General features: G+C 27.2%; 1 protein-coding gene across 4 annotated transcripts in view; it reads right to left on the bottom strand.

The window, feature by feature from the left end:
- LOC129956468 (poly [ADP-ribose] polymerase tankyrase-like) overlaps window positions 1-23859 on the bottom strand; it is a 141044-nt gene that overhangs the window by 36263 nt on the left and 80922 nt on the right. For 3 of the 4 annotated variants that reach the window (XM_056068371.1, XM_056068370.1, XM_056068368.1), the window contains 17 exons: window positions 23454-23531; window positions 22756-22879; window positions 22521-22638; window positions 21079-21233; window positions 19169-19253; window positions 16466-16606; window positions 15724-15846; window positions 15550-15630; window positions 14670-14833; window positions 14475-14587; window positions 12422-12546; window positions 11394-11550; window positions 11083-11291; window positions 7929-8034; window positions 7716-7840; window positions 3322-3372; window positions 2000-2107 (listed from right to left, as the gene is read on the bottom strand). In XM_056068371.1, coding sequence (XP_055924346.1) covers window positions 2000-2107; window positions 3322-3372; window positions 7716-7840; window positions 7929-8034; window positions 11083-11291; window positions 11394-11550; window positions 12422-12546; window positions 14475-14587; window positions 14670-14833; window positions 15550-15630; window positions 15724-15846; window positions 16466-16606; window positions 19169-19253; window positions 21079-21233; window positions 22521-22638; window positions 22756-22879; window positions 23454-23531 — 2063 coding nt within the window. The remainder of the gene's footprint in view (window positions 1-1999; window positions 2108-3321; window positions 3373-7715; window positions 7841-7928; window positions 8035-11082; window positions 11292-11393; window positions 11551-12421; window positions 12547-14474; window positions 14588-14669; window positions 14834-15549; window positions 15631-15723; window positions 15847-16465; window positions 16607-19168; window positions 19254-21078; window positions 21234-22520; window positions 22639-22755; window positions 22880-23453; window positions 23532-23859) is intronic. The other variant, XM_056068369.1, reaches the window with a different exon arrangement.

The raw sequence follows: 23859 nt of genomic DNA, 5'->3' as shown, positions 1-23859 counted from the left end.
TGAGCAAAAAGGCACATTTCCAACTTGTCTTTTACATAAATTTCCAGGCAAACTAGATCATTTTAACAAGGAAAAAAATTGCATCAAGATATAAACAAAATGAAACAAAGATATCAAAGCAGGTAAAACACACTTATGATAACAGGTTATTTCAACACGAGGCTTTCATTGCATATAAATGGCAAAAATTGTCGCCAGTTTTCTAAGAATTTAGTTTGCTAGGGAAAAATCCAGTTTCCATAGAAAAACACATACAATTTTTGTTTAGAAATCGTACGTGTTTTTTTATGAATGAAATTTTTTATTCAATTTCCAATTTATTGGGCTTAATTCAGCATTATATACATTATAATTGCCTTGAATTTTTTTCTTTAACTTACTTTTGACATATTTTTGGTGATTTCTGCACAGATTTCTCTTCCGATTTTTACAACGATTATTTTTTGGGTTTAAAAGATGATTTTTGGCATTAATTAATTATTAATTATCATTTTAGATGGTTTCAGAGCAATGAGTATTGCCAAATTACTATTAAAATTAAATTTTCTCTGAACTTCAGGAATTCAAATCTATCTTGCAAAATAATGTTAAATTCATAACCAGAATTTTTTTTTTTTTTTTAAACACTATAAAATAAAAGGAAGAGAAAAAAAAAATCAGTGCTGAACAGAATAATGCTTTACTCAGTGCATAACACATATATGTTAAGGCAAAATAATTATTAAAAAATGCATGCATAAGTGAAGTGCAAATTTTCTCCTGATCTGAGAAGTAGTCATATATATCTGATTCAATACTGCATGCAAATAAAATACACATTTACATCTAGCATCCCAAATACACATAAAAAAGAAAATTTATTTGAATACTTCACACAGTTTCACTAACATGAATAAGGCAGTAAAAAGAATAATATATCAAGCAAAATTAAAAAGTCCAAAAGATATATTTTTTCAACAAGAATGCAGGACTGAACTAATTTATAAAATCATAATTTGGGAATATTGCAAGGTGGTTATTAATTGAATTATCCAAGCTTTGATTAAAAATTTACACATCTAAAAAAACTGGACAGTAACCAAATGCTTTAATATATCTCTTCAAACTTTGTAAGCAAACATAACAGATACATGTTCATACATGAAATATATATTTTATGGAAATATATGAAAGGTAAAATCAGTCTTTTTTGTAAAACCAGCGAAGGGAAGATTTGCTATAATTTCCAAAAGCATCAATTTACTGAAATGATAAATTGTTTTTTAAAGCAAAATTTGCTAATTTCACAAAACTAAAGCAACACATTGCAAATAAGTGGATAAAAAATTTTCCTGGCTGAATTAATCTTAATTTACAATATATCTGATTAACACACTTTCTTTCCAAAAAACTAAAATACCAACTTTTCAGACATTATATAACTGAATTTATTATAGAATAGAAACATGTTAAATGAAAACTTCAAGCAAATGCTATTCTTGCAAATAATTAATTTGAAAAAATATTTTAGAAATAAGAATTTTGATTTAATAAAATTAAAAGCAGTTTGCAGTATTTTTAGGAAATGAATTAAAATACTATCAAAGCGTATCAACGATAAAATATTTTCCGACAGATCAATCTCTGTTAAAAGTTGTCAATTACAAAACAATGTATGTGTAATTTTAACTGAAGCCTGGTCTATATCATATAAAAGACAATTCAAGACTAAATATCGATTCTATTAAAGGTATAACAATCGGTTGTACAATTCAAATACACTCTTTACATGCAAAAGTGTCATAAAAACATGCATAGAAATGTAACAAGGTTTTCAGTATTTATAAAATTAATACAAAACAAGCAAGGCAAAAGCAACATACAAACAACCACACATCACAGCACCACACAAGGGGTTTTAAACCAAACTGAAAATCAAACAAACAAACAAAAAAAAAACTATGAAATGATAATGAATGAAGGAGGATTACACATATCATTTGAGAAATGAAACACCTACTTCTTCCTTAAATAACTGTTTTTCCTCAGACTTTGCTTTAAATCTGGAGAGAGCTTCTGGATCATCACTGTCAGAGTCACTTTCACTTCTTTCTTCACAAGATTCCATCTTTGTAGGATTCAAAGAGAGATGCAAAGGGAAATGGATGAAGAGGCAGTGCAGTGAGAAGGAGGGTGGGGGGAAAATGTTTCAATGAATATGAGTGTGCGATGATTCATGATTTTAATGATATATACTTTTGAGAGGTTCAGTAAAACAGAGGTTTCCACAGATAAACATCACAATAACAATTAGTGATACACAGGGTTAACATTTCATAAAAACATTTAGATGTTTTACTGAACATAGAATAGAAAATAATTAAAATTAACAATACTTTTAACAAATTGCTGTGGCTTTCTCCCAAAATTACATAAAAATCTAATATTTATACAACATATTCTAATACAAATATAATAACATAAAAAGTGAAAATTTTAATATGCTTATAAAAAAAGACATTTAAATAGAAGAAATGAATACAAATTAGAAAAACTCCATTTAAAAATAAAATTTACGAATACAAAAATCTGATTACAATAAAAATGCTACTCTTTCATTCACTTTAAATAGATGTGAAAAATTCTTCCAAAAATCAAATATAAACACAATTGAATTGCACAGAAAAAAATATATAATTCATAAATGTGATTAATAAATTAACAGAGAAGCTAAGTAATTACAAGCTGCAGACATTTGCTATTACAAAACTGACCGTAGTAGATTGAAAGGGGGGGGAAATGCATACTTTAAGTATGTTATTAATTGTATAATATTCTTAAAAATTAAAATATCCAAGAATTTAAATAAAGATAATAAGAAAAAACTAAATAAAATTTAATATATACATTTAAAATTAAATATAAAGAAGTCAAATTGATTACAACTTTGAAGAAAGAACAATTTACCAACAAATTTAATAAAATTTTTTAAATAAACAAAAATCATCTGTCATGCAACTTGCAGATAAATAAAGTAAGGAAAAGGGTAGATTGCTAGAAGGAGACGGTACAGGTAAAGCATCTAAAATTTTTTCTTCCAAAAACATTAACAATATATAAAATTAAGTAAAGTTAAAAAAATTTTACATCTTGTTTTCCATTTTAAAAAGTTTTTATAGTTTAAGATATTTTACCTTTAAAGGTAAAATAAAAATTACTGAACCTTTCAAAACTTTTTAAAAACTACAAAGGATGACATGAAAGTAAGAGAGGCACAAACAGCCACAGCAAAGCAATTTTTTTTTTTTTTTTTTTTTTTTAATTTAGCAAGTATTTACCCACCTTGGTCTCTAATTCAACTTCAGAAACTTCAGACATAACCAAATGATGGAACTAAATTTAAAAAAAAAAAAAAAAAAAAAAATCCATGGTAAGAATATTTTGTTTAAAAAAATGCACAAAAGTAAATAAATAAATTTAAAATCTGATTCAAAACCTTAATTTTAACCCTCCAACTGCACATCCCGCGATTTCTATGGGCAACGAAGAGGTACGAAAATTTTTGCAACCCGATTTCTGTGGATGCATTTTTTCTGCTTATTTAGCTGTGCAACTCCCTCTTTCCCTGTTCATAGTCTCATTTCATCTTTTCTGATTTCATTCAGATCTGGGTTAACAGAGAGCGTTAGTTGTCCATGGTTCTGTGTATTATACAAGGCTTTTTTTTTTGGGGGGGGGGCGCTTTTTTCAAAGATTAAAAATGTCTGGATGGAAACATTTTGCAATTTTTGAATCCATTTTGATAATAATAATAATAATGTAAAAAAAAACCTATGCAGCAAGAGGGTTAAGTAACAATTTAAATTTTAATTCCAACTGCTTTTCAAAACAATGCCAAAATTAAAATATGCTATTCAGGAATTTCAATGTTTTAAAAGTTTTCATTAAAACAAATAATAAATACACAAATATCCTGATCTATTTCTTTCAGAAATCATGGTTTTCTTGTTACTTGTAAAAGCATCCTATTTTGTTTTTTCTCTTTTTCTAGAGACACTATTGAAATTTTTTAGTTTTAAATTATTAAATCAGATTATCAGAAAATAAACACAATCTTTTTAAATTCCAATATAAAACGGTCAGTGGAAATCAAAACAGCTACACCAAAAAAGTGTTTCAAAATATTATTGGGAATATCCTAAAACTGTTTTACTGGTTATAAGTATAAATAACAAAATTATAACTTATGAATCAATGTAACAATTAACAGCAAATATGATTTGTATCCATCTATGGAGGGTAGCAAGAAATTATTACAAACATTGAACATAATATATAAACATAGAATTTTTAAAATTTCTGGATTTCCACAATGTTTTTTATTAACATGATTGTCTCTTAGATTTGATACAATAAAATGTCACTACTAAAACTTAAATTAATTTTTATAAAATCTATACTTAAAATAATGTGTGTGTGTGTTGGCCCTCTACAGGCCAGACTGTTTGACCTACAGCTACCAAATTTGGTACATATATATACCTTGGAGGTCGGGAATGTGCACCTGGAGTCTTTTATTTTGGATTTTTAATTATTAATTAAAAACTAACTTTCCTGCAAAAAAATTTTCATTGCCTCCACCACCAAATGAATAAGACTTCAGTTTTTTCTTCCATGCTAATGAGGATAGGCTTAACAATTTTTGACCGCTTATTTCAAACGATTCTGTTTATTTTCTTAATGTTTGATGCTTTAAAATTAAACATTGTTAATTAATCTATCTTTTAGATTCATTCTCAAGTGCTTTTGAATTGGGGGAAAAAAAAAACAGAATAAATCTGCATAGTGTTACCCCAATTGCCATAGAAAAATTCACGCATTTGCATTACCATAATTTGCGTTGAAAGTTCATGCATGCACATTGTGTTCTGATTGTTGACAAATATTAATGGATGCGGATTTGATTAAAATTATTTTTAGGCTAGTTGTATGCTTTTGTAATAAAATTGCATTTATGTTAAGTTATATATTTATATAAAACTCCTAATAAAATATAAATATATATATTATTTACATAGAATATATAGAATTATTACATAGAATATATAATATTTGGAATATATAAAACTTCTAATAAAAATTTCACAAAATTTTTTTTAGTGCTGGTTCCGTAGTTTAGGCAAAGCACTGCATTAATTGTCAAAACAAATATTTTATATTATATATTAGACACACATGAGAGAGAGAGAGTGACATGTTACCAAGAAATTGTGAACGTTATAAAGAAATTGTGTATGCTTTTAAAGAGAGAGAGAAACACTGTTATAAACAATAGAATCCAAGACTTAAAGAAAAGAGTTTCAAAAAACTTTTCCCTCTATTTCTTTTAAATTTTAAGAGCCAGAATTAGCATATTTTTTCTTAACAGAAATTACAATCTGGCAATCTTGTAATAATAATTTTCAAAACGGGAAAAATGCACCACAAAAGAAATTGCAGTGATTAAAAACTTGTGACAAGAGTAAAAGTGTTGGCATTCAAATCTGGAGAGAAAAAAAAATCCTTGTGTTTTCCTTGCACATACATGCAATAAAAGAGGAAATGTGCAAACAGCATTCATGTGCTAGTTATGATGGAATAACACTCCATAATTTTAATGAGGTGAAAAAGTAAGGTTCTTCATTAAATATGGATATGCATTCAAACACTTTTATAATATTTTTCACAAGTATAAAACAGTGGTTCTTAACCTTTTAAAGCCGCGACCCAAATTTGAGAAATATGTTCATGTCGCAACCCAAAAAAAAAAGTCAAAATTTTTTCATTGCTTTATTTTAGATCGTATTTTTAAAAAATCTTTAATCCTACGATGATGATTTTTTTTTAACTTACAAATTTTTTATTTATTTTTTTAATAATAAAGATAAACAAAAGTACTTTTCGATCCAAGGAAAATTTAATTAATAATCAAGTGTTTTTAATAATTTTTATTGACCAAATTAAAATATATTTATAACTTTTTGAAAATAATTGACATTTTAACTTATTCCTAAAAAAAAAAAAGAAATATCAATACATATGTTAAGTCTTTTAAATTTTAAATGCAAGTCATACAGTTTTAATGAGAACCTTGTGCTTGAATACATATTGAAAGTTAAATGCTTGTCAAGGAGCACCTTATATCTATTTCAGGATTTCACTAATTTCAGGATTAACTCTGTTTCATCCCAACTTGGCAGTATTGTAAAAGGCAGAAAATATGACGCTCCGCACTGGGAAAGAGTTCCCCATCCATCCGGTCTCCAAGGTCAAATATTTGCCACGCTTGTCTTGTACGCCCTAGCAAGCTTTGCTCCGGAAGCCATTCGCGAAGAGCAGTAAAACTGAGGTGTTGGTATTACTTATTATTTGGTGTATTACTAAATTTTTTGGTTCGACTCAGCGTGACCCAAGAAATATGCTTCGCGACCCATAGGTTAAGAACCACTGGTATAAAACACTCTGCCTAAAATGCCTCTCCCCCTCCAGTTTCAGTAGCTCCACTAGTAATCAAGAAACTTATAGTCCTTTATCCCAATATACGTATTTATTTTTCTCTGAGCCTTAATATTTTAGAATAATCAAGCTCTAACAAAACTTTGTGTCTAATATTTTTGCTTCTTCAATTATGCTTCTTTTGACAATATTTTACATTGAGTGTTTATCATACTCAATATGAGAACCATAAAAAGGAAGAATGATTTCTTTGCACTTATTCCAACAATTAAGAACTAGTTAAGCCCCCTCCCTCTCTCTCTCTCTCTTTTTTTTTTTTTTTTTTTCAAAGTTTAACTTTTAAGGCATTTAAAATGGTTTTCAAATTTAGATATTTTTTATGATGCTATACACTGTGGTATTCTTAATATTTTTCTGTAGGTATTTCAAATTATTCAAAATACAGTACACTCCCGATTATCCGCGGAATTGGGTGGCGCGGCTGCCGCGGATAACAAAATTCGCGGATAATCCGAAAAAAGCTAAAAACTTGTATAGCAAAAGAGAAAACAGTCATTCTAACTTTGAAAAATCGTTTTATGTACAATGAAACGTAAAATAAACAGCAGGAAATGTTTAACTAACGCTTAATATTTTAGTATATCACTCAAAACGAACCTAAAATGCCTTTTGTGAATGAAAACAGAAAAGTGCTTTGTACTTACGAGAGGCGTCAAGGATACACAGAAAAATGAATACATATGTACTGTTTTAATACTGTAATGTATTATGTAATGACAAAAGCATAACTGTAAAACTGCACCTTTTTGAAGAAATCAGTCATTTGTGTTTGCTTCTTGTTTTCGAAGCATTTTCTCTTGATCCGAGATTGCATTTTTCGTAGCATAAGTTTCTCGGCCAACTCCGCGTCGTCTTGTTCTTCCAAATAGATTCCGAGAAGGCCTGGGATATTTTTGCACGTAAATAAGCACGATGTTAGCAAATTTAACATTTCGCTCAGTTTTGTGAACATTTTTATTTTCTTTGCTTTACGCTTGTACAAAAAACCTTTGTGCAGCCGGCGCGGATAATCGGGAGTCTACTGTATGTGTAATTTTATAAATAGTCACATGTCTAACATATCAAGAAATATTTAGAACCAAATATGCTAATCTCAGAAAGTTTGCCATTCCATTATATTATTTTTAAGCAAACATGACCATAAAATTTAACATTTACTTATGATCCTAAATTATACTTACAGCATTGTTTCCCATTAAATCAACTTTAGAGCAATCAGATTTTTGTTTGACCACCAAAAAGTGAATCCTCTCTAACATAGAGCTATTAATTTTTGATCTCAGCGCTTGCATGACTAATGTCATTCCTATAAACAAGAATTTTAAAAATCATCAAAAACCATTAAAATATCACTGCTTAGTACATAAAACAGTTTGAAAATTAAATTTTCTTACCACTGTCGTTATTTACATCCACATTTATATCAATTCCAGGTTGCTCTACAAGGAAATCAACAAGCCCCATGTGGCCCTTCATGAAAGCCAAACTTAGAGGTGTAATCTAAATAATTAAATTAAAACACAGTATTAATACCATAATGATCAATAATGAACAAAAATAACAACATATGGCAACATCTTTAATTTAAAAAACTTAATAAAATATTTGAAAGAGTGTGTTTCTAAGCTTAATTTTTACACAAACATAGAAACAATGATGGAATAGGGGATATTTTATACATTATATTTTAAGACATATGAAAGCATTTTAAAAGGCAAAATTAAAAAAATATTTAAAAAATATTAATAATTATATTTTGTTTCTCCACTTGAAATGGAAAATAAAATGCATCATATAAAAAAATAATAAATAATATGAAAACAGAGAAAAGTAGAGTGATAATAAATTGGCACACTTTTACTTTTCACTAATTAAATTAAATTAATAGCTTCTTTTAATCTGACATATTACAAGTATCAGGCTTAACGAAAACAGTAACAAACCCTTCAACAATGATTACCTAGCTATCAGTAACACTTCTTACTGATATATTACACATAACATGTTATCAACAAATTATCAAGGAACAGATACATCCAAAACATTTTAACTAGTTAAAACAAATATTTTCAAGCATTATTCAAAATTATTTAACCAACATTTATCATTGATTAAAAATGAATAAGTGGAACTTTTTTTTAAAATTATACATGATATTTTTGATCAAATAAATTAATATCAATTAGCATTTACAATTTTGTTTCATTAAATAGAAAAGCACTTTTGCTTTTCTTAAGTCATCATTGTTCAGTTTAACATCATAACAAACTCCCGTATTCATTTTTATTTAGAAAGATTGCAGTGTTTTGTATTCCTGCAGGATTCTGTCCCCTCCCCTTCTAATTATGCTAAAAATATTTTTATTATCTGCATTGCTGTGAGTGAAGATTCAATTCAGTAAAAGGGTATTTTCAGCATATTTCCACACACACACACGTGTGTGTGTGTGTGTTACTTGGGGGGGGGGATATTCTTTTAAAAAATGTGAAATTTCTGAAACTTTCAATACTTTTGACTAGTGTGTATATTATATATATATATTTCATTTAAAGCAACATTTTTTTTTATGTCAATATGTTAAATTAGTCTAAAAGTAAGATATAATTAAGTTATTGAACAAAAAAATTAATTTCAAAAATAAAAGAAACCAATTTATCAGTATTGGAATCTATTTTGGTTCCCCAGAATAAAATGAAATACAGAAAAAATTTCAAGTTCTTTTGATCAGAAAAGATAATAAAAGAGTCCAAGTTAACTGAGAAGCATTTAATATTTAGTCGGGCCACCTCTGGTTTCGATCACACCAGCCAATCTCTTAGGCATGATATCCACAAAGTTTTGCAACACTTCTTTTGGTATTTCATGGTGCCAAACTTTAATTATTGTTTCCTGGAGTTCTTGTTTTCTTCTGGGATGATTCTCAGATATTTTCTTTCTCATTATACTTCATAAGTTCTCATTGGAGTTTAAATCTGGCGAGTTTCCTGGCTATGCAAGAACATTAATACCATGTTTTGCAAATGCAGACTATCATAAAATAATGAATGTTTCGATATAGAAAAACAGCTGAACTGAAATGAAATTTAAAATTAATTGTAAAGTTTCTTACTTTTTTCAAAGTATGGCTGGGTGCTAGATCTTGCTGAAATATCCACTTTTGCCTTGGAATATGTTACCTACACTACGAAACAATTGATCCTTCAGCATATCAACATACTTGTCATCATTCATAATTTCCTGTACTAAATGAAGTAGTCCAGTTGACTGATATGACATGTCCCCCCTTCCCACCATTATGCCTTCTGGGTGTTTTGATGTATGAACCAGGCCTTCTGGTCTCATGATCTCCTTTGCTTTATGGCAAACATGACCAGGCTTATCAGGTATCAAAGAAAAGTGACTTTCATTGCTGAATATAACTAGTCTCCATTCCGAAATACTCCAATTTTTGTGCACCTTGGCCCATTCCAATTGTTTTTTCCCACATTGCTTTTATCAGTACTGGGTTTTTTTTCTAAGTACTTGTGCCTTGTAACCAGCTTTAAAGAGCCTCCTGAGAATTGTTCTGGGACTAGCAATCAGAGACTCATTCCAGTCTCTTGAAAGTGTAGCAAAACTTGCAAATCTATTTTTAAGGCATAATTGTGTCAATGTAGCATCAGCACATTTAGAAGATAATCACAAACGACTACTTCTAAGCTTTTTATCTACGGTTCCTGCGGTTTCAAATCTCTTTATGAGGCATGAAACAGTCTACTCACTGCAGTCATACCGATGAGCAATCCTAACATTTGAAATGTTTTCTTGATGCATTAGAATAAAAGCTTCACGAGTTAATTAACATATTTTAAAAGGAAATTATTAGTTTAAATAGAAAAGCAATACGCATAGAACGCACTTCAACAATGCAACAAACGAAATGAAATCCATCACAGTCGGAATGATTTTATAATAAACTACCAGAATAACACAATCGTAGCAGATGATTCCTTCACAATGGATGACACAATATCTTGAAACTTCAACACATTTTATAGTAGAAAATAGCCTTTAAAATGGAGGGGGGGAGGAAATTACTTTTGGGGCTTATTAATGAAAAACTGTGAAATTTCTCAAACTTGCAATACTTTTGGCTAGTAGTGTATATTGTATGTATATATATATATATATATATATATATATATATATATATATATATATATATATATATATACATACATACATACATACATAATGTGTGTATGTGTAGCTTTATGTAATTTTTGATTACAGTTCCATAATTCATAATTTCTACGGAAATTCTGTAACTGATCCAGGGAACGCACTAATTAAGAGAAAAAATATAAGTAGCCAATTTCCAAAACTAATTATCATGTAATTCTAAAATATGACATATAGTCGATTAATCTGGGATTTTTTTTTTATTTGACCTTTGATCATTATTTCTTAGCTAAATCAAACACAGACAATATTTCTTTTTAACGAAAAATAATTCATTTTATATGACAAGATATATTAAACTAAAATGCAGGGCTAATAATTATTTACCTTCCAATCATTGGGAAGATTTAAGCTTGCTCCAGCTTCAATAAGTAGTTTCAAACAAAAGTACCAACCATATGCAGCTGCGTAATGTACTAAAGTATTGCCCGAGGAGTCAGTGGAGTTCGGATTTGCCCCAAGTCGCAAAAGATAAGATGTCACGTGGGCATGACCATTTATAACAGCATGAGTTAGAGCTGTCCTCTGTTTCTTATCTGTAAGTTAAAAAAGAAGAAATAATAATAACTTAATTTCTTTTTAAAAATTGAAATGATATCATTATTATATATGAATTAATTTCTGAAATCTTAACGAACCTTTCATCTCAACTTGAGCACCATGTTCAATTAAAAGTTTCACAACATCTAAATGACCTTTCTGAGAAGCAAACATAAGTGGAGTCAGCTTATCATGCTGTGCATTAGTCATTTTATCGACATTAGCTTTATGTTTAATCAGCACTTTCACAACATCCTGAAATCAAGGGGAAAGAATTAATTACTTTGAAAATCAAACAATATCTCAAACAAACAGTTTAATTCTAACAAATTTACTTAAGAAGCCACACTTCAATTGACTAATTTCTAAACATTACCTCCTATAATTAAACAGAAAAAAATATTTATAAAATTACAGTGAATCTGTGAAGGGGGATATACTTCATTTGTTTAAATTGTTTACTTGCAATGAATAAAATAAATTATTTTAGATATAGAGAAATGGAGAGTCTTTTTACGTTTAAAAGAATCTTTGGAACTTATATAAATACAAATTTTTAATAAAATATGCATATAAATTTTAATTATGCAATTTGGCTCTTAATATTAAGAACTGAAAAAGTAATACACATGCTTGGAAGGTATCTATAAAATTCATGCTCTCATGTTATGATCATTTGTTTAGATTATATGCTTTGAATCAGCATTAACTTTTAATTAACAGTTTTTCTTCAGTAAACAAATATTAATTAATTTAATAATAGTTATTTAAATAATCTGGTCATTTAAAAAAATCTAGTTGAACAAATTTGGAACTAAATTATAAAAACTGTAAAATTTGATTGCTTAGCATCCAGTTTTAGAAATTACAAAATGGCTATTTTTTCGGAATGGCCTTATACTTAAAATTAATGATAGAGGATACAAGCAATAGATATTTTAAACTTCCATCAATATCAGATGGTAATGGTAGACCAAAATACAACAGATTCACAAATAAGGCTACAATCCCAGGATTCTGATTATTTTTTATATTAAAGAAATAAAGCTACTATTAAATATAGTATATAATACTTAAATCCTCTAAACACAATTAATGTACATTTCGAAAAGAAAAGATGACTTACAGTGTGACCTTGCTGACAGGCTATATGTAGAGCAGTAAAAGATTTTTTGTTTCCTTTGTCAATTGCATTGACACACTGTTTATCTTGAAGTGAAACTGTAATGGCCGTTTCCTTTCTTGTATGTTCTAAAATAAAAATTTTATTAATATTAAAAATAAAAATCTATATGTTACAAGCTTTCAAATACTACATATTAAAATTTTAAGATCAATAAATGGCATAATTAGTTAAACATAAATATTTAAAATGATCAAGTTCTAAAAAAACTATTACAAAAATGCATAACTATGTAATATTCCAGATAGTTTTGGGTATTGAATCCAAACATGACATTTCTTTTTTTCTCGTTAGGTTAAATCAAAGATTCCTTCTAAAGATAAGTGAAAATTTACTTTCCATTAATTATGTAGGCAGCATGCATAATTGCACTGAAAGTATCTTAAACATAAAATACTAATAAAATTAAATCAATGCAATAAATCAACTTAATCCTAAGGAATAACCCATGTAGAAGTTTTTTGTCATGTTTAGTTATATTTTTCGTCAAACGTTCATTTACTAAACAATAAGGTATTATGACATACAAAGGTAAAGAATGAGATTTTAAGATTTTAAGTAATTTTAAGTAATCATAGTCATTTAAGTAATTTTAAAATATCATAGTTTGCAAATGACAATTATATAATCATCAAGAGTCTGGATATTACAAACATGACAATGCAAGACACAAATGAACATTTTATTTACAAGTGGGAAGAAAAAAGGTTTATCTTCTTTCCTCAACATTTTCGGTTGTTTTAGGTTCACAGAGACCTAGATTTCAAAGAACAGTATATTTCAAAGGGTTAACAGCTAAAGAGGAAGCATAATCAAGCAGAAAACTCAATCTCAACAACAGAAGCTAAAAATTTTAAACAGAAAACTAATTAGTGAATAAAGAGAAATATCTTAAAACCCTGCTTATAGTTTTAAATTGCTCAATACAAGAAACAAATTGTAAATGTAATGAAAACAATCACCATTTTTACGGAGTACCCTAGAAAATTGTTTTGGTTTTATATACAAAAAAGGGCCAATATTTTCTATAATAAGTGTTGTTGTTTTTCTTACAAATCGTTTTAGTGTGCACCACTTTTATTACAAACAAATGAAACAAGGGCACTCTGCATCCTACCTTTAGATTGACAAATTAGACCATTAATATCTTTATTGCAAACACACCATTAAGCAGTGTTTAGTAAAATCATAGACATTTTGAATTTTTGGTCAAAAAATCCCGACAAAAAAGCACTCTTATCTTCTGATTAATATTCTGTTCCCTTATATAAAGAAACTCAAGAACAGTATTAAAATATGAAATGTATCTAGATTCAAGTATGGAAATATGTTCTCACTGTTCTATAAGTTGTTGCTTTAATGTTTTGTTTTTAGAACACTTGCACTCATTCTCCTTAATCTAGATGCTGAAAAAATTTTAGTTTTGCAATGATAGACCACATTCACTGCAAAATTACAGAACTCTCCTTTAAAGAATATATTACTAGAGAGCTCACAACATATTTATTTTTATCACTGAAAGTATTCACTTCATTAATATGTTGAAACTATGCCCCCCCCCCCTTTTCTTTCTTTCAAAAACCAGATAATTCTACAAAAGTAGTATCCGTTTTCAAATCAGCCTCAAAACACAAAATCTTTGTAATTTTTTAACAGTATCATTTATACATATTTTTAATTTAAATTATGATTAGGTATATAAGCTTTATTATAATAGCTGCAGAATGAAAAAAAAAATCATTTCAATAAAAACATTCACCACTGTACTTTTAAAAGCAACAAAAATTTAGGTGTCTGTTACCTGAAGGATTAAACTCATAATCATGTTCTTTAAAAACTTTTGAACAAAACATCATATAAAAAAATAAAGCATATAATACTACTGCTAACAGCATAAAAGTTTTAAAGACAAAGTAAAAAAAAATAAAGATAAAGCACTATGCAATTTTTCTGCTTTAAAAAACAAATATTTTGCAAAGAAAACATCTTAACAAACCTGAGGCTATTAAATGTTTCAAGATTAAATCAACATTATGAGCACGACCAGCAAGGGCAGCAACTTGTAAAGCAGTATTGCCATCCGATTCTGGCTCTTCTAGATTAATACTCCTAAAAATTAAAACACAAAAAATTAGACCATAAAATAAAGGTTTACACATGATAATTTGGTGAGATCAGACATAAAACAAACCTGGAAATTAACAATTCTAAAGGACCAGTGCTTTTACAAACTGATGCATAATGTATAGGCCTCCAACCATTATCATCAGATATGTTATACTCTGGAGCTAATGTTAACAAAGCTGTCAAATATTGAGGATTTGGATTGATAGCTGCACAATGCAAAGGTGTGATCTAGAGAAATAAAATATTTTAAAAACAGCATAAAATCCTGTAAAAATATTAGTAATGATACAATATCAACAATATACATAATAAAAAAAGAAGCGTTAAGAAAATTACATGAGAAAATAAAAAAAATTCTTAATAACACATTATGTAAAAAAAAAGAAAGAAAGAAAGAATGCTAATGTAAAACACAAAGCTTTCTAAAATTTCCAGAGAAATTATAGGAAATAAAGTATTCACAACAGTTAAAAGCATAATATCATTAATATATAGAAAAATTTATATTTTTATTAACAATGTAAACTATTCAATTTAAGTATATTTGAAATATCTATGAAAAGATAATCATTCATTAATAACAATGAAAAAAAATCAAAATGTTCAAATTCTTGTTATTCAAAAATTTTGCAGAGGCCGAAAATAAAATAAATTTAGACCACTGCCCAAGAATTTTACTTTTCAATTTAAAAATACTACTCATTGAATGAAGCAAAAATTCAAAATTTGCACTTTTATAAAATATATTATTAATTGATTTGTTTTTTTAAAAAAAATATTTCATATCCATTATATTCAACTAATGAATAAAAATTAAACGTTATTATCAGAGTTAACAATAGCAAAAATCCTATTGGTCTTAATCATAAAATATTAAACAGATTATAAGACAATATAAAATATATAATTAACTAAATAACAAAAAACTATGACTGTATAAATACCCTTGCATTGCCCTGCGTCTTTTTAGTGACTGATGCAGCTTTGTAATGAGGTGATAAGGGTTGCCTATCATAAACTAATACCTGAAATCAAACCAAAATTTTATTTTTAACATATTAAACATTAAAGGATAACCTAAGAAAAATATATTCAAAACTTATTATTTGCTAACTAACATCTCTATGAAGATTTCCAAATCCATATCCACCCTTGTCCATGGCTTGACAAACTAAATGGCCAGCAAGTTTATGATGACCATTTCTAATAGCAATATATATCTGCCTCAAAACCAAGTCTTTCTGCAAGGGGAAAAAAAAAAAAAAAAAATTAATTCTTCTTACGAATATATTATTTTACACCTAAGTCAAAACATACTTTAAATGCAGTTAAGAAATATGTGCAAAGAATCTAATTTCCTGAATGAGAATATATGTTATTAAAAAAAAAAAGTATAATTAGAAGGAACACGTTTTGCATTGGAACAAAATGTAGAAATTTTTCTCGAGTAAATCAGGTGGTTGCTGGTCCCTACTATATGTGAATCAAAATTTTTTTTAAATGTAATAATCAAAATTTTTAAAAAATGTAATACAAGGCAAAAGAATGAAATTTGATATTTGTTCATCATACTAAAAGTATAGATAGCGAGACATTTTACAGCAAATACATTGAAGAAATTTAAAACAAAATATAAAATGCTGAGGTGCATTTAAAAAACAAATAAAAAATAAATTACCCCCCCCCCTCTTTTACAAGTAAGTATCAGTTACCTTCCCATTTCTTACTCCAGATATAATTGCACTTCCTATATACTGTATATACTTAGAACTTACAGCAATAGAAAGGAAATGAAACTAGGATAATCACCAATTTTTCAAAAATATGAAATAAATTATAAATAAATTCGAAATAAGTTACCTTCCAAGAGTGTACATAATTATCTTCTTGATTTTCAGTAAGTAAAAGACTGATCGTTTCCATAGAAACACCTGCTCTAAGAGCTTCTTTTATAACAGTTTGGTCAACAGTAGGATAGGTAGAATCGCAGAAATTTACGTCCTGTTCAAAATACAATTTTAGTTTAGTAAATAATACTGATCTAATTAAGACAAATTTTTTAAAATTTAATACACAAATATATAAACTTAAACATTAATTCAGGTTTGTTGAAGAAAAACACAATACGTGATTATCAATAGTAAATCTTAAAAAACTATATAGAAAACAGAAATATTAAAAGAAATAAACTGATTAAAACAATTATACTCTGTTTCACCCTAACTTGGCAGTATTGTAAAAGGTAGAAAATGTGACGCTCCGCGTTGGGAAAGAGTTCCCCATCAATTCCGACTTTAAAATAGTTAAAATGCGCAGAAATTTATCAAATAATATCATAAATTACAGAAATCCTTTTTCTATCAATATGTATTTAAAATTATTCTCAAGTTAGAAGTGCTTAATGTTAAAAAAAAAAAAAAAAAAAACTTTTTTTTTTTTTAGTGTGTTGTGTGGTTGAAGTTTTTTATACAACATTTTGGGATTAACTTTTATTGATAATCCATAACATGACAATCTGCTCACAATGTAGTCTAGTGCAGGCATATATATCTTTTTTAATAAAGAAAGGTGATAATGAGCTTATTAAACAAAATTTTCTGTTCTTCTTCATGACTATTAAGAAACGAGTTCAATTTCAAAAAGAAATTAAGGTTTCTTCACTAAAGCCATGATAAGAGAGTGATAAGCTTCGACAAGAAATAAAAAAAATAGGACATGAAAATGCATTCGCTATTTATATAACTTCAAAAGGAGATTTTCTTACATTTAACTGAACTAATAATTATTTTATGTGCATGTAAAGAAAAGAACAAGACCACGAGGAAGCAAAAATATGAGCAATTCAGAAATTAACATGAAACCTGAATTCACATTAGAATCTATATATTTTTTTTAATTTAAATAACTTGAAGTTGTTTCATACATATACATAGGAGTGTATCCCAAACATCTCCCAAAAAAGTAGAACAAATATTTATTATAAATAATAGCCACCTCAAGATTTCAACTGGACAAACAGTTCTAATAATAAAATGTTCAATAAATAAGGTGGGCAACTTTTAAGAAAACACATAAGCTTTACATTGCACACACACGGCTTACACAACAGTATACATGGCTTAAGCTACAGTACAGAAAACACATAGCTTAAGCTACAGTATAAAAAATTAAATATTAACAGGCTTCTAAAGTGCAAAATTTTCACTATAACATTCCTATGATATTCATCTATATCAATATGAAGTTTCCTGCTTCTATCTGTTAAATTTTCAGAATTGTCTTTATTTTTAAATTTAATAGGACTTATCACAAATTTAAAAACATTTTATTTCAGAAAAGCAAATTTATATACTATAAGAACTCTTAGACTACTAGCAATACAATATTTTACTAGCAATACATCCTACCATAATCATGAAAAGAAAGGAATTTGCTGATCAGGCATACTATTACTTATTTTTATAAGTCACCAATTGCAACTTTTTAAAAAAGAAATTGAAATTTGAGAAAATAAACATTGAAGATCACAGAAAATTAGTAGAATATCAAATAACTAAAAAATTTTGTTCACAGCTATATGTATAATATTAGTTTTTTTAAAAGAATTACATATATTTCAAAAACAAGGCATGAAATCTGAAATATATATAATGCAAGGCTACACGATCTTTACTTCCCAAGAAGAATGGATATCATACAAGTGTTATAGAAATAGACACTTTGGCTTATTTCCAAAGTTATCTTCAGGCCATCTGATCTGTCAATTAGACCAATAAGTCAATTTAGACTTAAATCAAATTAAAGAGTTGTTTCAGTATCCAATATTACAAAATGACAGAGCAGAGAATGACTTCAATGTAATAACTGGCACCCATATAGTATTCATGGACAACTATAATCAGACCATGACAATGAGTTTGCATTGCCTGATTTCATACAGAATCAAATTCTTCTTTCCCAAGAAATGCAGTTTAGACAGACATGTCACTTTAAATTAGATGAAAACATCAATTATCAAAACAATCATTTTGGAGTCTATTCTAAGTATAAGAGATTCGTCCTCAGTGACAATTTTTTAATAATCCAAGGAGTATTATTTTTTATACAGCCCTTTCGTTAACTTATTGTGATATGCATATTATCACTCACAAGTAATAAAATCTCATCCAAACATTAGTTAAAGTATGAGAAAGTGGTTTAAGTCAATAAATTTTTTCTTAATACCTTTGCAAATTTTATGAATCAAAGCATTAAATGTTGTGGCCTGATAGATGAATGCAAGAGCTACATTTTACCAACTGATATTTTTTACAATGGTATTTCACAAAAGTTTAATTTCTGCAACTCTTTAAAAGTCAAAGTATTTTGCATACAATCGCTACATTATTTAATAAAATTAATGAAATTTTGTAATTGGAAGCATGTGTCTACTTACTATATTTAAAAAAAAATGTTTACTCCATTTTTAAAAACTTATATGTGGACAAACAGTGAACATTTGTATTATTTATAATTCAAAATACATGACATAATCAAATGCGATAGCAAAAATAAAAGACTTACCTTCAGAAATGCATTATTTCCTTCTCTGCCTCCACGACAAGGATTTATTGCTTTTGTAGCATGGCCAAGCATTACCATATTATATCTAATAAAAGAAGATATTAAAATGCTTCACGAGAAATGTCTAATGTTTTCAAGAAATAAAATCTCTAAGAGCAAAAAGCTCAATAAATCAAACTAAAGAAGCTTTGACAAAATCTAGAAATAAAAGCTTTCACTTTTTCCTACACATAAAAAAAAAGATGTAAACTGTAATGTGACATATTAATAATAAAAGATCTTAATATTGAGATTTAATTAGACAATAATAATAATACAAAAATTAAAGTTAATTAAAGAATATGGAAAAACCAATGGAATCTGCCTCAGGTTTTAGGCATTTTCTATATAGATCTTTCTCAGGTAAATTATTGTTATATTATTAGAAATCTAAAATGAAATGGTTGGCAATTATGTGCCATTGAATGAAACAGCAAGAACAAAATAAGAAACACCATGCCACATATTTATCCAAAGCATGTTCAACTTGCACAATCTGATTTTTTTCAACAGAAAATGCAAGTAGAAATGACATTTACTGTAATTCATCGTGCAGGATTAATAATATTGACCGATTTGCGATTCATCAGCTATGCCCTAGTGTCCTAGGCTTTCTTCAATATTCCTTTCTATAGCATATCACAGAAGTTCTACAGCAAAATACACTCAATTCCATACATATTTTCATTTGAAAACAACTGTAAATTCTACTAACATCTTCTGATATCAAAAAACTATGCATTACTGTACATACTGTTTTAATGAAGGATTACATGGTGTAGTATTATTTGTTCTGTTGTTACCATTGCATTAAACAATATTATTGCAAACCCTTTTATAGTATCTCCAGATATCCAAAGCCACTTACCAAAAAAAAAAAAAAAAAAAAAAAAAAAAAAAAAGCTTTAAGAATGACCTTTTGAAATTCTGTAACCAAATCTGCTGTCCTACTTTTATTTGGGTCAAACTTTAAAAAATTATATATACGTTTAAATCAATGACATAAGTGGTATTCAGCTTTTAAAAAATTATATCCATTGAATGATCAACAAAACAGTCAAATGGATTACTTAGAAATTACTTTGACACCACATTCAGATATCAAAACAATAGGATTGGAAAAGTATCGTAGTTCAATACTCACACCTATAAAAAATTCCTAAATGATAAGAGCATAAGGGATGCCTCTTAAATTTATTAGAGCAAATAAAATGTTATCTTCACTCGTCTTAGTAACATATTCCAAACTAATAATCAACACATTTACCCTAACCAATACTACTTTAAGATCTTTATCCATTTATATATTTTTTTTAATCCTAAACAAAATAAGATTTCTAAAATCAAACAATTTCAAGCATATGATTGTGTCAAAAAAAAAAAAAAAAAAAAAAAAAAACAACTCACAGAAATAATATCTGAAGAACATATGATCAAAATGAAAATTAAAATGACTACTTTTTTTATATTTATTAAATTGTAAAAGAAGACAGGCATTAAATTTGAATGCAAAATACTACTATCATTTTTTCTTGAATGCCACGATGTTTTCCAAACATACAATATTTTCAAAGTACAAAGTGACACACGTACCTAATTTAGAACATAATTTATTTTTCATATTTTTATTGCTTTCTGTCTTGATTTATATAATACAAAATTCTGTATTGATGCATTTGTCTTACAATAGTATGTTAACACTGAAAAATCTTGGAAAATTATACAGAAGCAAAAGAAACCCAAACAAAAACAAACACATAACAAAAAGTACATTACAAATATATATATATAATGCTAAACAAAACCCTATATAATAATTAATTTATATATCTTTACTAATCAAAAGTAATTAATCTGGGGAAAATGTTTACCTTCCACTTCTTTGGTATTCTAAAAGTGTCTCAGGAGGATTACAATATTTTTTCTTATTTACAGTAAGTAGAGCTTTAATGGCTCTGTGATTTTCTTTTAAAACAGCATACATTAAGGGTGTAAGCTGAACATCCACACTTCTATAAGTATTAAGCTAAAATAAGGGAAAAAATTATATTTTAAAACAGATAAAATAATAAACTGACATTACTGAGAACTCTTAGGTGTCAAACAATAGCACATTAAATATGACAAAAAAAAAATCTGCTTTAGCTCTGGTTCAAAAGGTAAGCAAAAATTATCAAATATTACACCATTTACAACATCTATGTGAAAAATAATCATTAAAAAAAGTTGAAAACTATTAGCATTAGCAAATGAAATAATAGAAAAATTTTAAAGCAAAAAAATAATAAATACTGCATTGAAGAAATACAATTAATCAGGGTATCTACCAAGTCCAAAATATAAAAATGGTAAACCGCATCACAATCATACAATTCATCATCAACAAAATTTTATAACAATATTTTCCACCCTTTTTGAGCTGCAAAACTAAATAACCTAGAAATTATTAGTGAAAAAATTTAAAAAAATTTTCAATCATTCATTAATATTTATTTAAAATATCTAGATTTCATATTTAAAAAATTGACAAAAATATGCTGCTAGCAAATACCATCCTAATTCCGTTTCTCCAGAACTTTTCAACAGAATTTCTAAAAGCTAAGGGTACAACACATCTTTCCATATTTTCCTAACAAAAATAATAATAAAAATAAAAAAATAAATAAACATAAATAAAAAAATTAATAAAAATAAATAATTAAGAAACAAAAATAATTAAACATAAATAATAAAAATAAATAAAAAATAATAAAAATCATAATCAATTATTTTTTTAAAAAAGTAATTTAATATAAACATTTCCTACAATTGCCATATTAAATCAATTTAAAAAAAACATCCTGCATAAAAGAAATGTATTTAAGATTTAATGACAAAGATGTTTTTGCTTTTAAAAATAATACTAATAAAAAAAATCAATTATCAAAATCAAAGAAAGTTTACAACAAAGTATTACAAGTTATAAAAATATTTTACAACTTAGATTCTCAATTAACTTACAAATTAAAAACATAAAATTAATTTCAGAAATTAAAGCTAAGTATCAAGTATATATTAAATTATACATTATCATAATATACATATCTATTTTAAAGAATGGTTATTTTATCTAAGGAAAGGAAAATAGAGCAAAAAGGATGGAAAATTATTATTTTTGTCTGAGAAGCAGAAAAAAAGGATTGAATTTAATAGAACCTTTGAGAATTTTTTTAAGATTGAAAAAACTTTAAGACAGGTAGACATCCTCTTTATTCCATGCATCATACAAGACAAAGCAGCAGAGAATCTCAGAAATCAGAACTGAAATACTTACAGAGCATATCTGGGTAGTGTCCTTTATTAAAGACTGTAACATATTAATGTCCTTCAAAAGTATTGCACGAATGAGTAACTTACTATGAGCTGAAGATGATACATATGGAATTTGAATGCTGTAAAAGCAAAATGGATTCCATTAAAGGATAAAAATATTTAATGAGCAATAATACATATAAACAAAACAAAAAAAAATATTCCGATGAAAAATGCACTTTAAAATCCATTCTTACTTAGTTTCAAAAGTGGGGTCTTTTTCAAACACTGTAACCTTAGGGTTTGGATGCAACCTCTCAGCAATTTTCTTTAGCTTTGTGACTGGTTTCCCAGCTTTATTTTGTACAATTATGCGACCACCTGAAATAATAAAAATCAAATGACTATACTTTGCCACTTACATCAATTTCCTAAATATTACTATTACTGATTTCAAATAAAGTTTCAAAGTTTTTCTTTAATGTTTACAATATGCTACAAAACATTAAAAAAAAAATTCTGCAAGCTTTGAAAACATAATTTTACTAACTTTTAATATGTATTCTACTTAGGTAATTTTAACTGTTTTAGTAGCATAACCTACATAAATTCTACTTGATGTAAGAATATCCTTTGCTATTAACGTTCCACAATATGCAAATATATCAAGGGTACAAATACGAATCATGAAAATTAATAATTTCAGCAGAAAACACTTCTGAGTTTTCATATGCAAAACATAATAAATAGTTAAGAAGTAACAAACAATGAACATTGGATTCAATTATGCTGTTTGTATGGGGGGGGGGAATCCCAAAATTTTTTTAATAAAATCAAATTAATAAATATAAAGAAAATTAATGTTTAAAACTGGTGCTTTAAAATACACAAATTATAAACAATTATTTTTTTAAAAATTAATGAAATTTTGCAAATTATTGTAAAAATTTCTGACCTTCTTTTCGCAGCTTCACCTTAACGGTTTCCCGAGCCCGAAGTTTCACTTTTGCAGCTAGTGTTTTGCTTTCAGCAGCTGAAATTTTATTAAAAAAATAAGAAGAAATAACCTTGAACCAGTTATCAATTTACATCAAAAATAAAAAGAGAAGAGCGCAAAGAAAAAGGAAACAGTAAATTCTAGTGTTTAAACAACCATTTTCATTGTTTCTTATCAACACATAATGCATGAAGGTACTTTTATTTTCACCAAAAAAAGAAACAGTTAATATTTAAAATTCAAATGAAAAGTAATAGCTTACTATAACTAAAATTACAATCCACAGCAACAAAAAATAAAATTTAAATAATAATAATAAAAATTGCATAAACTCTATTGTTTTGTAATACATAATAAATGACTA

The sequence above is a fragment of the Argiope bruennichi genome, chromosome 11 (assembly GCF_947563725.1).
Source record: "Argiope bruennichi chromosome 11, qqArgBrue1.1, whole genome shotgun sequence".
Taxonomy (NCBI): domain Eukaryota; kingdom Metazoa; phylum Arthropoda; class Arachnida; order Araneae; family Araneidae; genus Argiope; species Argiope bruennichi.
Note: the sequence above shows the minus strand (reverse complement) of the source record. Positions and strands in the feature narration are given on the sequence as shown.